Source organism: Cyprinodon tularosa, unplaced genomic scaffold (genome assembly GCF_016077235.1).
Source record: "Cyprinodon tularosa strain WSP-4 unplaced genomic scaffold, ASM1607723v1 ctg214, whole genome shotgun sequence".
NCBI lineage: Eukaryota > Metazoa > Chordata > Actinopteri > Cyprinodontiformes > Cyprinodontidae > Cyprinodon > Cyprinodon tularosa.
The window spans coordinates 2,548,450-2,565,307 of record NW_024038796.1 but is presented as its reverse complement, the minus strand read 5'-3'; the positions used below and the strand labels follow the sequence as shown (position 1 = coordinate 2,565,307).

General features: G+C 39.9%; 1 protein-coding gene across 2 annotated transcripts; it reads right to left on the bottom strand.

Annotated features, from left to right (window-relative positions):
* Positions 1-185: 185 nt before the first annotated feature.
* Positions 186-16,624, bottom strand: dpysl2a (dihydropyrimidinase like 2a). Of its 2 annotated transcripts, XM_038285734.1 has the most exons (14): positions 16,326-16,622; positions 11,696-11,784; positions 11,428-11,612; positions 11,162-11,326; positions 10,096-10,157; positions 9,883-9,963; positions 7,858-7,926; positions 7,620-7,740; positions 7,391-7,547; positions 6,356-6,497; positions 6,078-6,248; positions 5,782-5,961; positions 2,772-2,961; positions 186-2,676 (listed from the first exon to the last, which is right to left on the bottom strand). In XM_038285734.1, the coding sequence occupies exons 1-14, from the start codon at positions 16,365-16,367 to the stop codon at positions 2,585-2,587; spliced, it is 1,746 nt and encodes a 581-aa protein (XP_038141662.1). In that variant the 5' UTR covers positions 16,368-16,622; the 3' UTR covers positions 186-2,584. The 2 variants fall into 2 exon arrangements, with proteins under 2 accessions (XP_038141662.1, XP_038141661.1); XM_038285733.1 differs by having other exon boundaries at positions 9,883-10,157; positions 16,326-16,624.
* Positions 16,625-16,858: the final 234 nt, after the last annotated feature.

The following is a 16,858-nucleotide window of genomic DNA, read 5'->3' as shown; positions in this document are numbered from 1 at the left end:
CTGCACCTTTAGAAGAGACAATGCTCATTGCCCAACATTGCAAAAATTACAGAATTGGTGTGTTACGGTAGTTTGTTCCTAAAATAACCATTTCTTTGCCTTTTGTTACATTATTAGTGAGCTATGGGGGGACTGTCTTTATTTCGAAAAAGATAGTTTCTCCAAATAAAAGAAAGTCAGAAACTCAAGTTAACTTTTTTATTATTTTAATCCACTGAATTGAACACAGAGAAGGTCAAATGCTGACAGGACCGATGGTTCCCTCCAAACTCTGGTACATCCAAGTAAAATAAAACAAGCAAACATGAGCAAGAGCATCACAGTTGGTGGAAAAGGGCAAACAGTGCTTAACATTACATCTAGATAACCATCTCCAAGGAACTTCCCCAAATGTATATCACTTCACAGTATAGCTTTGTATACAAAAACCTACACTTAACAAGGCAATGAAGAGAAATAGTCTAGCGTTCTGCTGAGGAGCTGTGTGTGGCCATGAACACTGTTATTAGCTTAAGTGAATCTGGTGTTTGCGAAGTTGTGTAGATAGGAAGGTAAAGGGACAATATACAGCATCATTAAACGTCTTTCACAACACCAACACCAAGAAAAGAGGACATCATCAGCACGCTGTGAGGGACTTCATATACACACACTGAAGATTTTTCCATCAGGTCTCCCCAAAAAAACAAACATCTTTCCACTTCTTTAAAGAGCCTTCATTGATACAGTGTACTATCAATATCTTACATAACAGGCAGGCAACACGTTTCTTTAAAACGTACATATATATCTAGTACAAAGTTGCAATCTCACATACACGTTAACTATTTTTTGGATTGTTTTAGGTGCAAATACAAAGAAACTGGGTGACTGGTTGGCTCTACCCCGGCTGCTAAACATACAGAGCTTAGGCGACCGCTGCACGGATGTGGACATCATACGCTGGTATACAGCAAAAAGGTCAGAAAGCACCGGGTGCAGAGAGGTCGTTGGCAAAAACCTCCAATCAAACTTCTCTTTAGGGTCAATCTGTTTCCTGAACAACAAACATTTGAGGATTGGATGCTGGTTGCCCTGACGACCCTCAAGGAAAAGAAAAAAAAAAAGACCTAAAGCCGTGAGGGGAATAAAAAAAAAAAACTCAATGCAATGCGGGGCAAAAGTTCATATTTCTTCACGAGATGTCATGAACCGCCCAGGACGTTGAGTAGCAGGATCCCCAAATACCCTCTCTCTCCCTTTTAGTGCAGTTAACGTTTCACGACATAAACCATCTATTTAAGAAAATAAATAAATAAAAGAGGAAAGTGCAACCATTACAAAACAAGAATATTACAGCACCAACAAAAAAAAAAAAACATCAAATACTGCAGGCTTAAAAAATGTTTTTTTTATAAAAAGGTTAAAAAAAAAAATGGCAGCAGAGGACATCCTGCCGATGAATCATTATAGGTGTGACAGCAGCGAGCATGAGCGTTACCGGCTAAAGGTTTTCATCATAACCTTCCTAAGCAATAAAAAAGTTCTTTTAATGAAATATCAGAAAAAGTGCCAGAGTCATTAGTCTGTTATTTTATAAAGGGCCCCTCCCACACCTGTTGCTGCACACTGCTAGTCAGTTGAAAAGAAAAAAGGCTACATGTTTTTCCTCATTTACAGGTAAAGCAAAATTCGCTGTTTTCTCATATTCCCATTAGTGAAACTATGGACTATAGCGGTCTGTAAACTTAAGGGCGTGTAACTCATTTTAAAACTACAGTAGCTCTAAGTAGACAGTTTGGAGCAGAAATTTATGATTTTAAAATTTGTTTTAGGATTTGATATTTTAGCTCTATTATTTAGCAATTAATTGTATTGCATTTATATTAATATCTTGGAGGTGAAGTTTAATGTTTGGTTATTTTAACAAAAAAACAACTGACCAGTTAATGGCTCTGAAATAAGGCCTATATAATGTAACTAATTACATAAAAAGAAATAAATATGGATTTGATCAGAATTAGAACATGTTCTAGTGACATAGCAGGTATTCATAATAGATTTTATTAGTTTGATGATTTCTTCGCAACGTAAAAAAACAACAACAAATGGTTGGAGGAATTGATTGCTTTCTGGATCTTTAAAGTTTTCATGTTTCCATCATTAATCTGGATATACCTGTACTTTTTTGCACGGAGTGATTCTGTCCTTAGAACATTCAATTATCAGCTATAAGAGAAAAACAAAACTGAACTTTATTTGCCGTTAGAATATCATAAAACTGCCTCTCCTGAGTAGTTTTAATCCATCGCTCTGATCTATTCTTTAAAATGTAGAGGTTATAAAAGCAATGTAAACAACTAAATAAATCAACAAGTAAATCAAACTTTTTCCTAAACTCATCTGATCCTACCTCGGTACAGGAATGTATGCTCGGGGAGGTGACACAACATGAAATAGTGCTTTTTTTCCAATGTGACTTTGTGGTGTAAGACGGTCAGAAGTGGTGCAGGGGAGCCAGAAGTGACAGAAAACGGGTGTGATGTTGGTAATTGTGGCCTCTGGGTCCCATGTTCCTTCTGAGGCTAAGTCGAGGAAAAGCAGCTTAGCCGAGGCTGGTGATGTTTGCCTTTCCACCAGGGGGCGCCACAATACGTTGAGTTGTGCGACGCGGAACGTTGTCATCAATCTGGGCGCCTTAAGACATAAATAAATATGTAATTAGAAGTTTGCAGACTGCTTTTGGTGAGATTAAGCAGCTGTGAAGGAGAAATATTCCTGCAAGAACTGACCGGAGAGGCTGAAGCCAGACTGGTGGAGGTTGCGCACCGGCTGATGAGGGAACTGCTGTTGCTGCTGCTGCTGCTGCTTAGCAGGGGAGGCCTTCGTCGAGGAAACTAGGGACATTACTTTTGGAGTCACGGTTACTTCACATACTGGCCCGTCATACTGGCCCCTGGGGACTCCGCGCAGCTCTGTGAGCTAGACAAGACGGACAATGTCTTCAGTGAACATGTTCTACAAAGTTCAAATTCACTGCATTGGTAAGAAAGAGCCCTTAATGTTGGGCTTTTAATTATTTATTTGAGCTGTTCTTTTTAGTTAATTATAATACATACAACTTTGATGACTTATGAGAAAAAAAAAACATGTTTGATGCCGAGTTAAAACTATAAATACAAACATTTACATACACTTCTGCTAATGTTTCCAGCACCTCTCTGACAGACGAAGAACCTTGTGGCATTCTCATTTAAATCTCCTCCTTACATTTTAAGCATGGCCCAAAAATATGGTTGAGATTTAGGCCATTCCTAAGCTTAATGTTGTAATGGGTTTAATGGTGTAATATGGTAGGTGTTTGGGGGTATTCTGTTACTAGAACATTTGGTTGGATTTCATTTTTAACCATTTGACCTCCAGTGAGGCCTGAAAAATGGTTGAATTTTCAAAAACAACCCAGGAGACACTAAAGGGCAGATTAGACTTCTGCAACCGCACACATCAAATGTCGCTTGGGTCTGGTCGCGAACCAGTTCTGCTGGTATGCTTCAGCACCGTCCGTCTGGAATTTTTAGGGACGCACTGCAGTTTCCCGCCAAAGCGCAGGGGGGAGCCTATTCAAGAACTCGCTAGAACTTCGGCGGATGGTCACAAGAACTTCGGTAGCGCCGGTGGGAGTGTTTATCTTCCAAAACAACAATGGCGCATCTGCAAGATATCACGTTCACGGAGATGGATCTAGAGTTGCTGGACATCGAAGAAAAACAGGTTCTGTTAATGGAGTTGGCAAAAAGAGCGATTGACCTTTCGACATAGTTGTCCATTGTATATGGACATCGGCACCGAATCGAGGACTATATATAAAAAAAGGAAAAAAATAAAATAATTACTGTTAGAACTGTAAATATACAGTCTTATGTTTATATTACTATTTTTTATGTATTTCTTACTGTTTTTCAAGGCTGCACTTTAAAAAATGAAATTGTCTGGAGCCTTTTTAAACAAAATTTCTTTTGGTATATAATCGTGTATACAAAATTACAAAATAAATCTGTCGAAGTCTAAGTACGACCACACAGACAGCTGGAAAGACATACGAAGGACCAGTCACAGCTGCTTTTCATCTGTTCCGCTTAAGATCTGCACCTGTTTGCGACCATCCGATGCTTAGTCAGGATTTTATTTTGAGGTGCGCGATGACGGTTGCAGAACCTCTGCGCAGGGGACATCTTCGCGCACAGAGACAGATTTGACGGTTACAGAGGCTATAAATTGGACTTCAGGCTACGTTCACACTGCAGGCAGTTTTTTTATTTTTTATTTTTGGTAAATTCCGCTGGTTTTGCGTGTTCTTTCACAAATCCAAATATATATGACTCAAATGAACTGTGTGAACTGCATTCATACAACTTTAGTGTCCCGTACATACACTAGAGAGAGCGTGCTCTGTGTTTATGGAGGTAACCACGGATGGTAGTGCTGGAGCGCATCTAGCGATTTCTTTTCGAAGGAGAGTCAGCGCATTAACAAAGCAATCTTTCCAAGATAATCAAAAAGAAAGATTGCTCTCTGCATTTCATCCGCCATGTTTTTTTCTCTCCATGCATCTGCGATGCAAGATGGAGAATATGGATCTTGGTCTCATTCATCATTTAGTAGGGGTGTAAATAATAATCGTTTTGTATCAATGCATCGATCCAACAGCCGTTGTTTTCTTACCTCGGGTCTATTTTTTTCCATTTGCTCCTGGGCGTAATTCTCCCTCCCGTGCTGCGGTGGCTCCTGTCTGCGGCGCTGTTTGCGGTCAGCTACAATTTGGTAGAGGAGCAGCAGAGAGTCTGTGGAGGGGGCGGGGACGTCTGGAGCCGAGGTACTGAATTGCACTCATTGCACTGATTTTGTGCAGTATTTTTTTGATGCAAGGCCTTTAAGAATCTATAACGCAGGGGTATTATTATTTTTCAGTGAATGAGGTTTTAATAGGCCTAGGTGGAGTACAACTTTTCTACTTCTGTCATTTGCTGTTGTTTCTCAAAAAAATGCAGAACGATATTACAGCTTTCATTGATTTATGTCAAATTTGAAACATTGTCTAGCCCAGTGGTCTCCAACCCTGGTCCTCAAGATCTACTGTCCTACAGATTTTAGATGCATCCCTGCTTCAACACAGCTGAATCAAATGATTGATTACCTTTTCAAGCCATTCATTTGATTCAGCTGTGTTGAAGCAGGGATGCATCTAAAATCTGTAGGACAATAGATCTTGAGGACCAGGGTTGGAGACCACTGGTCTAGCCTGTAAGGTGTATAAAAATAAATAAATAAATAAATCTATTTACCAATAAATCGAATCGAATCGTATCGTGGTGTATTCTTGAGTATCGAAAATAATCGAATCGCTGGGTCAGGAAATCGATACTGAATCGAATCGCCATGATGGATGTGATTTACACCCCTAATAGAAAGACTCTCCTTTAACCCTAAAGTCAAACTGGACCAATTCTACAAAATAAGGTTGCTTAGGGTTTTTACTACTTTACGTAGATCTCATTGTTTTGTGAATGAGAATTATTGTTGCCAGAGGTGCTCTCCTTCTACCCAACCAATTAAAACAATTTTTATTTTTTAAATTATCTGAAGTTGCAAAGTGTCAAAGATTCATTCTATATTTTTAAAATGCATTCCTAAAATCACTGTAACACTAATATAGTCCATAGATCTGAACTAGTTAAATTTCTGACCAACAGAAATAAAATGAAAGAATATTATGTGAGTAGATGGATGTTAAAGAAAACACACCCTGCTGCGAGCCTTTATCCTCTTGTATACGTGATCTGAGAAGGGTTTATGGCTGATGTAGCGTCCGCAGCCCTCCGTGGTGTGAAGGGTCCCCTCCTCCAACACAATCTTACCCTGGCTGATCACCACCACAGGGCCCCCGCGCACTTCTGTCCCCTCAAAGATGTTATACTCAACAGCCTGTGACATAAATAGGTTCGATCAACAGAAAGTTTACACCTAATCAAACAAATACAGAAAAAAATTAATAAATCAAAAGCAGTGAAAAAAGATAATAAGGGCGATAAGAGTCAGACCAGGTTGTGGCTCTTTGCTGAGATGATCTTTGTTAGATCTGGGTCCCAAAGCACGAGGTCGGCATCAGAACCCACGGCGATGCGACCTTTGCGGGGGAACAGGTTGAAGATCTTGGCTGCGTTCGTGCTGGTTACTGCCACAAACTGGTTTTCATCCATCTTTCCAGTCACCTTTTAAAGACGCAGCAAATAATACAAACATGTCCGATGCACAAACACAAGTAAAAAATTTTTTTTCCTTGTAGTTTTGAACTGCTATACATATAGGTCCTACTTACCACACATTTGTCCCAGAGAAGAGACATCCTCTCCTCGGTGCCATTGGTGCCTTCTGGAATCATGGTGAAATTATCTTTGCCTACTGCGCGCTGGGATGTATGGAACGTGCAGTGAGCACTACCAGTCACCTGCAGGTCCCCACTGTAAATAAATAGACCATAACCATCTATTTGCCTCATTCCAGTATGCCAGTGATGCTATACGTTTGTCTGAATGTTGCCACATGCTGTAAAACATTGTGGTCGTCCAGGTAACAATAATTGACATAATGCAGCATCCGTGTGCCAAGCCTGGAGCATCTGTGGCGTTGGAGTGTCTAATGACCGATTAAGTTTTACCTGATTGATAACAAAACTGAAAAAATCTGTTTATGGTGAACAAAGTAACGGGGGAGAGCTGTGCAGCGCTGTGACTTGCTGTGCTCAGTAGCTAACAGGTTAGCCTGTTTTAGCTCGGTCAGTTAGCTATATTAAGCTACACAATTTTTAACTTTATGTCAACAACAACCGTTCTTTTTCTTCAAGTAGAATAACTTGTTTTCTTTATCTAAAATTGCTACGAAAGTCATTTTTTAAGATGTTCCATTTGTCCTCCCTTGCCCTTGGATCTTAATAAAAAGAATGAAAATAAGCTGAGTTATAAGCAGTGCTTTCCTTCAAGACTGAGAATTATTGTTTTCTATGTTCGGCTACTTTAGATCATGGATTAAATAGAAAATAATAGCAAATATGGGTAGTAATATGTTGGGATTCCAAAAGAGATTTGCTTCTTAAGGAATGGGTGCAAAAGAGTTTGTCCGGGTGGCGTTGCCGTATGATGACGTCATAAGAAAGGGCAGGGCCCTGAGCAGATCTGAACACCTGAGCAGATCTGATACCTACAATGGTTTGAATTTGCCTCTCTGAAGAACAACTCTGCAAAGGATGAATCATAAATGTGGTAAACAGAGAGATTAGGAGTAAAAATGATATGGAGTAGTCCGCATGTTGCCTATGAGCTGCAGCTTTTTATCGGTAATGGCCTTTAGCACTTACCATGACAGCAGAGAGTTGAGGTAGTCAGGGGTGGTGGGATCAGGACTGAGCGGCGGAGAGGTGACAAAGGCTGCCGCTTTGGCCCAGTTCTTACTCCAGTAATGGGTTCCATCTGTCCCCAAGCTGGCGGATATGGGTTCTCCATAAACCACAGCACCTATAGGAGCAGACGGCGCGGTGTCAGAGCAAAGAAACTGCAGAAAAAAGGTTGAGCCTTTGTTTTCTTTACCTTTCTTTCGAGCAAGAGCGATGACATCAGCTGCACTCTTGCTCATCACCTTGGTGATGTACAGGGGACAGTTGGTCTGATTGGCTATAGTGACCGATCGGTTGACTGCCTCAGCCTCCACCTGTGGTTAATGACGGAAGCACGCAGAGGTCATGTCACCCACAGGTGTTTTGTTATCTGAATTCAGAGTGTTCTGCTTTTTTTATTTAATCCCCAGCAGCACAGATCAGATTCTTACCTCTTCAGGACGACTCAGTACGTGACCTTCAGGGCCAGTGATCCCCAGCTCTAAAATGCGTTTCTGCTCCTAAATTACAATTCCATTCCCAAAAAGAAAAAAAAAATGTATAATAGCAAAGGCATGACTTTTTAATCTTTGTTTTTTGAAAGCAAAATTTATGATATATTTTCAGTTATTTTTTCCAAAAATAGAAATCTAAAATATATACATCTGTATTCAGTTTCTGGGTTAACCCTTTATGGCATCAATTCCAAATTCTGGAAGAGTGACCAGTACGGAGACCTAAGATCCAACACAGGAATCGATCTAAGCAAAAATTGAGAAAGCAAAGGAGTTGGGTTGTTGAGGTTGTTATTTTTACACCAGTTGTTAATCTATTTTGTAGAAATGTGTTTATACTTGACAAACAGCTGAGGTTATGAATTGACACTATCTTATGGGTCATAAGCTAAAGTGGTAAAAGGTTCGAAGAACAACTTTTTACTGTAGTTACATGCCCAAGAGAATTTGCAGAATTAGAGTCAGATTTTTCTTTCTTGTAAAATAGCTCCATTCCATTCGAATGGAATGGAGCTATTTTAAAAAAGCACTTTTTTTTTGGTCTGGTTTCAATTCAATTTATACTTTTTGCAAGTGGACTATAGCTCACAGCAAACCTCATCTGACAATCAATGCTCCAACTAGTCAGAAATGACTACAGAATACAACACCTTAAATGGAGGAAAATGATGGAATTCCTGCATACAGCATAAATCATGGATAGGGTCTAGAGCAGCTCATTAATTTAGATTTTGGGAATTTATCTTTATCTTTAAATTGGTGACTGCGTTAGGAAGAATCACCCTCTGCTGGCAGCGGCATTTCTAAGCTAATATAAAACTGGAACTCTCTTCCACCCCTACTTAGAAACATGGACTCACTTCTCCATTTCAAATCCCAACTCAAAAATTATTTCTTTAAATTTGCCTATTCTCTTTAATATTAATTTCCCTGTCCCAGTCTTTGTATTTTTAAATAGCTTTTATTCTGTGTTTTTACATTTTTTCTGCCATTGTGTTTTTATCTTTTGTACGGTGACCTTGAGTGTTCAAAAAGGTGCCTTTGGAATAAAATGTATTATTATTATTATTTAAGCAACAGACAGCATAATAGGTATGATTACAACTTACAACAACGGTTGCTTGCAAAAAAAAAAAAAAAAAAGATTTTCTTTCTGTATTTGGGTGGAAAAGAGGCCGGTTTGTATTCATACCTGAAGTCCATTTGAATGCAGAGCATAGTTTGCTAGTTTTTATTCACATTTATACAAAAGGTCCGGATCAAAGGGGGGAAACAAACTCCAAATATGACAGGTGTAAATACACCCTTAATAAGATTTACGCTAGGCTTCTTTCCACTATTAAACTGTATTTATCTTCATCCCTCTACCCATCAGTTCTGTAAAAGTGTAATATACTACGAAAACTATAGTAGTATAGTACAAACCATATCCCACCAGAGTGTTACCATACATAACTACACTGTTACTTGGTATTAAAGTAAGATTATGTGTTTGACAATGCAAAGACAAAAACCCTCTACTTCCTTCTTCCAACTTTTTTTTCTTTTTTTAAATTCTGCCTTAAAGCTCATTTTCCTGTTTGTATGGAGGGTTTGGTCGCATATGTGTAGTTCTTTGCTTAACCCCCTCTAGTGGTCTGGAGCACTTCTGTTTTTAGAGCGAGTTTGCAGCTGTTTTTACTATTTTCATAATTTTCACTCTGTGATTGCAGCATTTTGTTTTTGTTTGCCCCATGTTCTTTACGCTTGCTGTACTTTTTGTTGCATCTTGTTTTATTGATGCGTCTATTTTTAGTGATAGCAGCATTTTTAGTTTGCAGCATTTTTCTGTTGCATATGTTTTTTTGTGTTTTGGACTCATTTTTTTGCTGTTATTTTCCCTTTACATAAAATTTAAAAAAAAACACACCAGAGTATTTGGTTGTAAAGAGGGAAATTGTGAAAAAAGTCAACTTCTTTTACCTCTGCAACGATGTCTCCATTTTCAGCGTGAACCTGAGCAATGGCTCCCAGGTCTCTGATGACGCTGAAAACCTCATAGATCTGCGAGAAACAAGGTGAACGTTTATAAAGTCCTGTCATCCACAGCAAAGCCAACAAATGACCTTTGAAAAAAGAAGACACTGCTAAAGACAGGCCAGCAGAGATCAGAGGTGGGCCACCATCAAAGCATACCTGAGCGTCTGAAAGCTGGAAAACGTCCTTATAAGCCAAATAGACCAGGAAAGAGTTGACACCTGAAGTTAGAAAGCTTATGAGAGAAAACAGCCAAAGGTGGAACAAAGAGGGTGAAGGAAAAACTCAGAGCACAAAGAAATAATTTAGGTAAAAAAAATTTAAAAAGACCCAATATCTAGTTCTGTTTTTCTTCTGATTATTAATGGTTTGTAACAACTCACAATTCCTGATCACCATTATAGCCTATAAACATCTTCCTCCTGCCCAAGGTCCATGTTTGCTTTGGTCAGACTGCCTAAAACAGGAGGATGAATCACCTGGACAACAGAGGTAAGGGGAGACGGTGTTTCAGAGCTCAGACAGAAGCGGCTGGGAATCAGTGTGAGAACAGTGGCTGAGAGAGAGCTCCATAACCAGGACGACCCGGCCAGCTACGTTGTCCTCTGCGGCTAAGGAGCCCCAGCGGCAAAAGCGGCAGCTTGTAGCTGCTACTGTAGCTCAAGAAGAGCGCTGAAGAGGACAGCGGTAGATCGGAGAGGTCTGCCATGAAACAGAGCCCTGATCGCCGGAAGAGACTACAGCTGGCCCGGGATAACTAGAGGATCGAAGCAGAACGGCAGACTGGATTTGTCCGCCGGGCGGAGAGAGGTCAGAAGGCAGAGAATCGTGGCTAGAGCTTACTGCAAGTAGGATGGCGTGACATTGAAGGAGCCCGCCATGGTGACAGAGCTGGAAGAGATGACGGCAGGCCATGCTAGCATCTAGAGGCTAACTGTTGGAGACAGACAGGACTGCTGAGGATCAGAGGAGCCTTCGGCCGGAGTGAGCGGCAAAGCAGAATGAGAGAAGCATCTAATTTAAACAAAACTGAGTCATCACTTGACAAGATAGGTAAAGCGAACGTCGTGGAAGCCATTTAGTACCCTGATGGCCTCTGTATTGTTGGAGGGCAATGTTGTTGCAGTCTGATCATTAGATGTCACTTTAAATTACACATTGTAGCTTTAAAAGGGTTGATTACCCCCAAGCAGTGGTCTGTGTGAAAGCAGTGTTGTCTACATACCATGATCCTTCACTAGTGTCTCCATCTCCTCCTGGGTGCTGTTGTTCCACTCTGTGATGTCTACATGCAGGGAATAGTCACAGCAGGACTTGCTGTCGGCCCACTCTCTCCACTGTTTGAAAGCAGCCAGCAGGCTGACACCAGGCTCCGGTACCACATGGTCGACTAATAAGCAACACATAAACATGTTGGTTTTACTCTTCTTGCATGATGATGCGCTGCCAAATACAATCTTACACCTGACAGCATGCACATCTGCACGTAACTGATCATAGTAGTGCCACCAGCCAGGGCCGCCCGGGTGCCCTGATAGAAGTCATCCGCCGCCACCATGCCTCGGTCAGGCATCTGGAAACGGGTGTGCACATCAATGCCCCCCGGCATCACCATTCTCCCATGGGCTTCTATGATTTTGACTCCACCTGGAACAATCAGGTTGTCTCCAATTTGCCTGAAGAAACAAACAAACAAGCAGAAGCTGAATCAGCGTTAAGGTCACACATGCAGTGAAAGAAATCCTGAAGCAGGACTTACTTAATGACTCCATCCTCCATGTAGATGTCGCCCAGGAAGGACTGATCATCGTTCACTATCTTTGCTCCCTTGACGAGGAGACGGTCGCTCTGAAAGAAGATTTGCTTTTAAATAAATCACATATTTCTGTTTGGATTCTAGGAACTCAAAATATTTGGCATGTTTCCTCCACATTTCAAAGCTTTGCAATCAGACCCCCGGCCACACACACACACACACATTCATAGAAATATGACTTTAAATGTATCCGTTTCTCTTTCTCCCTGAAAGGATCCATTCCACTAGATTGACAGACTACTTACAAGTCTAAAATTTCCACTGATTCCACTACTTCTAGTTTTAACTGTGTCTGTAGTAGTTTTTGAATATTTACACTGCAGTGGAAACACATATGTCTAAGTTCTACTATGGTGGCTTTACATTGATTACAGCTGAGCAGATTAAACATTTCTTCCCTGGATCCTGGATTAGTGGTTCTGAGAAGGAACTTTAGAGATAATTGAACTTTAGACGTGTGTCAAATCAAAGTGGAAGTAGATATTTTTCTAAAGAAAATGCTCCACTAACTGGAGTTAAGTTGGCTGATAAAATGCACTAACAGAATAATACAATTAATCCGATTTGAAGGTACACTATGCAACCGGTGTTGATTTTCCAGCGAGGCTCCCCCCAGAGGGCGAAAGTAAAAGTGCACTGTCGTAAATACTGTATGCTCAGCTGTTCTCCTGGTTTCTCCGTCAAGCCAGGCGCGGTTGTTTTGAGCTTAGCAGACAGGCGAACGCAACGAATGACTAACACAGTGAAAGTATGAACATGCACACAGAGAGAGAGAAACCATTCCAATGTTACTTACAATCGCATCAGCAGAAATGCGAGGTCCGTGTCAGCCTTGCAGCCTTCTTTTTATTTTAGCTCTCGCCATTCGGAAAAAGCTTGCCCTATGTTCACCCGTGTACGACTCCTCTCTCTGTCCGGAGCCCTTTTCCTCTTTCTTGCCTGCTCCGACACGGGCTTTCGCTGTTTTCACGCTGGTTCCACCATGATAACTGCACAAAGATCGCCACTGTGCTAGCAACGAGCATGCTTTTAACTGGGGGCGTGTAGCAGTTCTCGCCATAAAGCAAGACCGACTCTCGCGAGACTTCTGAGCCTGTGGGTGCGGGCCGAGGGCTCCTGCAATTGCAAGTGCGGTATTTCCCCCACAGACCACCAGGGCGGCCGAGAATACCTTTGCTCAACCTGAAATGACTCATTTAATCATCCAAAACGTTATGGAACACATTAATTAACTGAAAAATGTTGCATAGTGTGCCTTTAACGTGATTAATCGAAGAAATGTTATTTAAAATAATTGTCAACTAATTTATTTATTGAATAATCATTAACTGGAGTGTAGAGACTTTAAAATGTGCCTTTAGCTGGCCCACTTAGAGGAGTAATCATACCAAAATTGTAAAAATATATATTTATATATTGCCTTTAAGATAAAAGAAAAAACTTTCTCTGTCAGTTTGTTCTATCCAGAACTCCGTAAGTGGAAAAGATTTAGTTTGACCTGGTTTAATTCTTTAAAAAAAAAATCTTTTTTATCCGATTATAAATCGATTCATCGTAAAAATAGTTAACTGATTAATCGATTAGCAGAATAATCTTTAGTTGCACCCCTAAATACCTGCTGGTCACGATTAAAGACGCACATGGCTGCAACTGCTGCTCTCTTTATGAAGCCTCCTCCCTCTAGCCAATGTGTGCCCCCCCCCCCCCCCCCCATTTTTAAATGCTTCCTACACCACTTCTACAAGGGCCGGGAAATCATTGATCAAAAGCCTAGGCGAAAGCAACGACTCCCGCATTTCATAATTGGCTCCAGAAAAATGAGATGAAAAGAAAATGTGGCATGTTGTCCTACTTCTGCTACAGGCTTTCTAAAGGGAAGCATTTAGACCCAATGATGGCGGCACTGTGAAAGCCTCACAGTGGCTCACAGTAGTTTTCCATCTCTGCGGGCATATAGGTTTATTAACCATGGAGGGTTTGATGGGATCTGGGTCATTTAATTACAACTTCTTAGGTATAAGTCAGAATAAAAGAACAAAAAATGTTTGCATTTATTGATGAAGCATTAAAAAATTATACAAGAACATGCAGTAAGACAAAAAGCTGAGAGACTAATATGATGTTCTTAAACCTGAGCAGATTATTCTGAACTTAGCCCACTAAGTAAAATATCAAAGGACCAAGCAGAAACTAGTAAACACAAACATTAACCTAAAATACCTGCGTTTACCTGGTGGACACGATTAAAGAGGCACATGGCTGCAACTGCAGGTTTTTGCTTTGGTTTTATAATTAGCAAAGCATCAAATTAAAGAGATGCACCAATCAACCTGCCAGGATTCAGGAATTTAGTTTTTCCTGACTGGCATTTTCAGCACAAAAAAAAAAAAAAATCAATTTCCTACATTATTCATGATATGCGTCAAAACAATTAAGTCCCATCAGGATTTTCACTGTTTAATCCTCTAAATGAATAAAAATCAGTTGGAAGTTCAGTGAAATGTGTTTTAATGAAAAACTTTCCTGCTCCAAATTTTCTGTTGGATTTCAGTCTGAGAGAATCTTCTTGACATGTTTCTACTTTATGTTCTCTCACTATTACAGAAGAAAAGTAGTAGAAAACAAAAAAATATCATCAGCCAGAAAAAACCCTGTCAGTGCATTATCATTAAATTTAACAACAAAATGGCTGTAGCAATGCAAGACAGTGGATTTATATGCTCATGTGATGCATGACTATTTCAGACTAAACTTGTCTTTTTTTCTCCTTTCATTTTATCTGTGGAATACCTTCTAAAGGTTTGAGGCTCTACTGTGGAGCTGTTCCTGTCTGGACAATGAATCTGGGATCTTCCTGCTCGGCTTTCAGCCGTTAGCTAACCTGCTGGCGTCCTTAAACTACCTGATTGATGTATCAAATAAAAACTTCATTTTTTTTTCAAAGGGTGAACCAAGACTATAAAAACCGTCTGGGTGAGGAAGTATAACAGGGTTTATACAGGAATGAGCAACTCTAATTTAATGCTTTTTCTTAGAAATCATTGATTTCCTTGATTTCCAGCCACTTTTTTTTTTTAGATTAGCATTTCCCCCCTCCCATTCTCCAGCTTTTTCTCCGCCTCAATATATGCAAATATACTGCGATATAATATATTGCGATGTATTTGCATATTTGCAAATATATATATCATTTAATAAAATTTTTCATAAAGGTTTTTTTGTTTTCAAAATAAAGCACTTTAAAATGCCAAAATAATCACATTTAATGAACATAATTCCAAATCAGGCCTTAATTAAAAAAATTACTATTTACTGACTTTTAATGATTTTTAATGACCCACAGAAAACCTGTATAAATTAACACAGCAGAATTTCACAAAACTGACATCTGGAAATGTGGATAGAGGGAGTCCAGTTTATCAGCTACTTTTTGTAAACACCATGCCAGACAAGAAACATTTCTACATTTTTATGCATCTTTTCCCCTTAAAAATGGATGAATGTATTCTCCAGTTTCCCAGAACAGCAGCACTGCAGGGAATCTGCACTCATACTTTAGTTTATACAGAAAATCTCTGTTTTTCTGACTTTGCAGTGATTTGATGCAGCTACATGCAAAATGTGCTCATATGTTGAGGATTGAGCTGCTTAAAATTCAGTTCTACTGGTGATTACTTTGATAGTGGGGGGATGCAGCAGGAAACACAGCATTTGGGCTATAACTGAACAAACTGATCAGGTCATCCTTTTTTATAACTGTTTCCCAAAACATTTGATCTGAAAATGAAATAGGATCACTTAAGTCTTAGCTCGTCCTCTTTACAAACTGATTAAAATAAAAATCCTAAAAAAACAAGATTTGTGGGAAAAAGAAAAGAATTATGCATGCATTTCAACTCTGATCAGTTGTGTTCTGTTTGAGATGTCCCTACAGACATGCACATGGGGCTGGGGGGAATGTTTTATTTTTTTATTAAGTATCAATCCAGCACAAAAATAATAAAACAAATACAAAAAACAATTTGTTTTATATGTGAAGAGAGTATCTAGAGAGAGTAGGATTACAGCAAAGTCTGGTTAGTAGCCCACTGACAGCCATGACAGCTGCATAATGAAGGCAGAGATGCTCTCTCCTGACCTACTTTATAAAAGAAGTTTGATTTCTCCCAAATTAAACACAATGAAACTGCACTCTTGAAATATCATGGATGAAAAACTAAATATATATTAAATGCTGCCAGTTTAAAATAAGAGAAAGGAGTCAGGGGTCCATAGATGATGTGATGCTGTCAATGAATCCAGGATGCTGATGGTGGGATAACTGGGAATAAGGGATGCCATCCTCTTGATACATATGCATTTAATAATAAAAATAAAAATAAACTATTACAGATTCAAATGGCAATTCCAGCTATCTAGTTCTGAATGCTCCCCTGTGTTTAGTATGTGGAGCTTCAGCAGAGCTGCTGTTAGAATCATCAAAGTAACCGACTGGATGCAGCAGCTAACAGCTAGCTTTGATCGGATTGTGAGGTAAACTGAAACTACAATAAAACAGACACGAAGTACTCACAGTAATTTTAGGGATATTTTTCTTTCCTTGGTAGCCGGACATGTTGGAATTCCCTCCGACACCGCTGCCCCCTGCCTTTAATTGAGGCTAACAGCCTTTGAAAGGAGGAATGGATGCTCTGCCTCTCGGCCAGTCGACGCCCCGGATCGACACTGTCTGTTCCTGGCTATTTATAACGATGGCCAGATGGAGGAGCGTTAATAATAATGCAGCGAAATGTGTATATATATATATATATAGTTTTTTTTCTTTGCCTAACTGTGGAGTATTTATAGATTTACGGCTAGAACATGGCTCAGTAGACCAGACAGCCACCAAGAAGACAAGGGCCACAAAGAGGCACGGAGCATGCGCAGTAGGGCAGGCCGTTTGGACATTTACTTGAAGCCCTGTCGCCTCTAGTGTTCCATTTGTTGATCTCTAAAATAAGATTCTTCCTGTTCAAAACTAGCCTAGTAAACTAGCCCCACCTGCCAGCGGCCAAAATCATTTTTGCCTGCGAGTGGCAATCTCACATTTAGTCTGGTTTATCA

Bases quoted from the DNA above. Each gene is read 5' to 3' on its own strand.
- dpysl2a (XM_038285733.1), bottom strand. From the start codon at position 16,367: ATGTCCGGCTACCAAGGAAAGAAAAATATCCCTAAAATTACT. The intron at 7,548-7,619 runs GTAAAGAAAACA...CTGCTCCTATAG, and splicing joins CGCTCTTGCTCGAAAGAAAG to GTGCTGTGGTTTATGGAGAA. The intron at 6,498-7,390 runs GTAAGTGCTAAA...ATTTATTTACAG, and splicing joins CTCAACTCTCTGCTGTCATG to TGGGGACCTGCAGGTGACTG.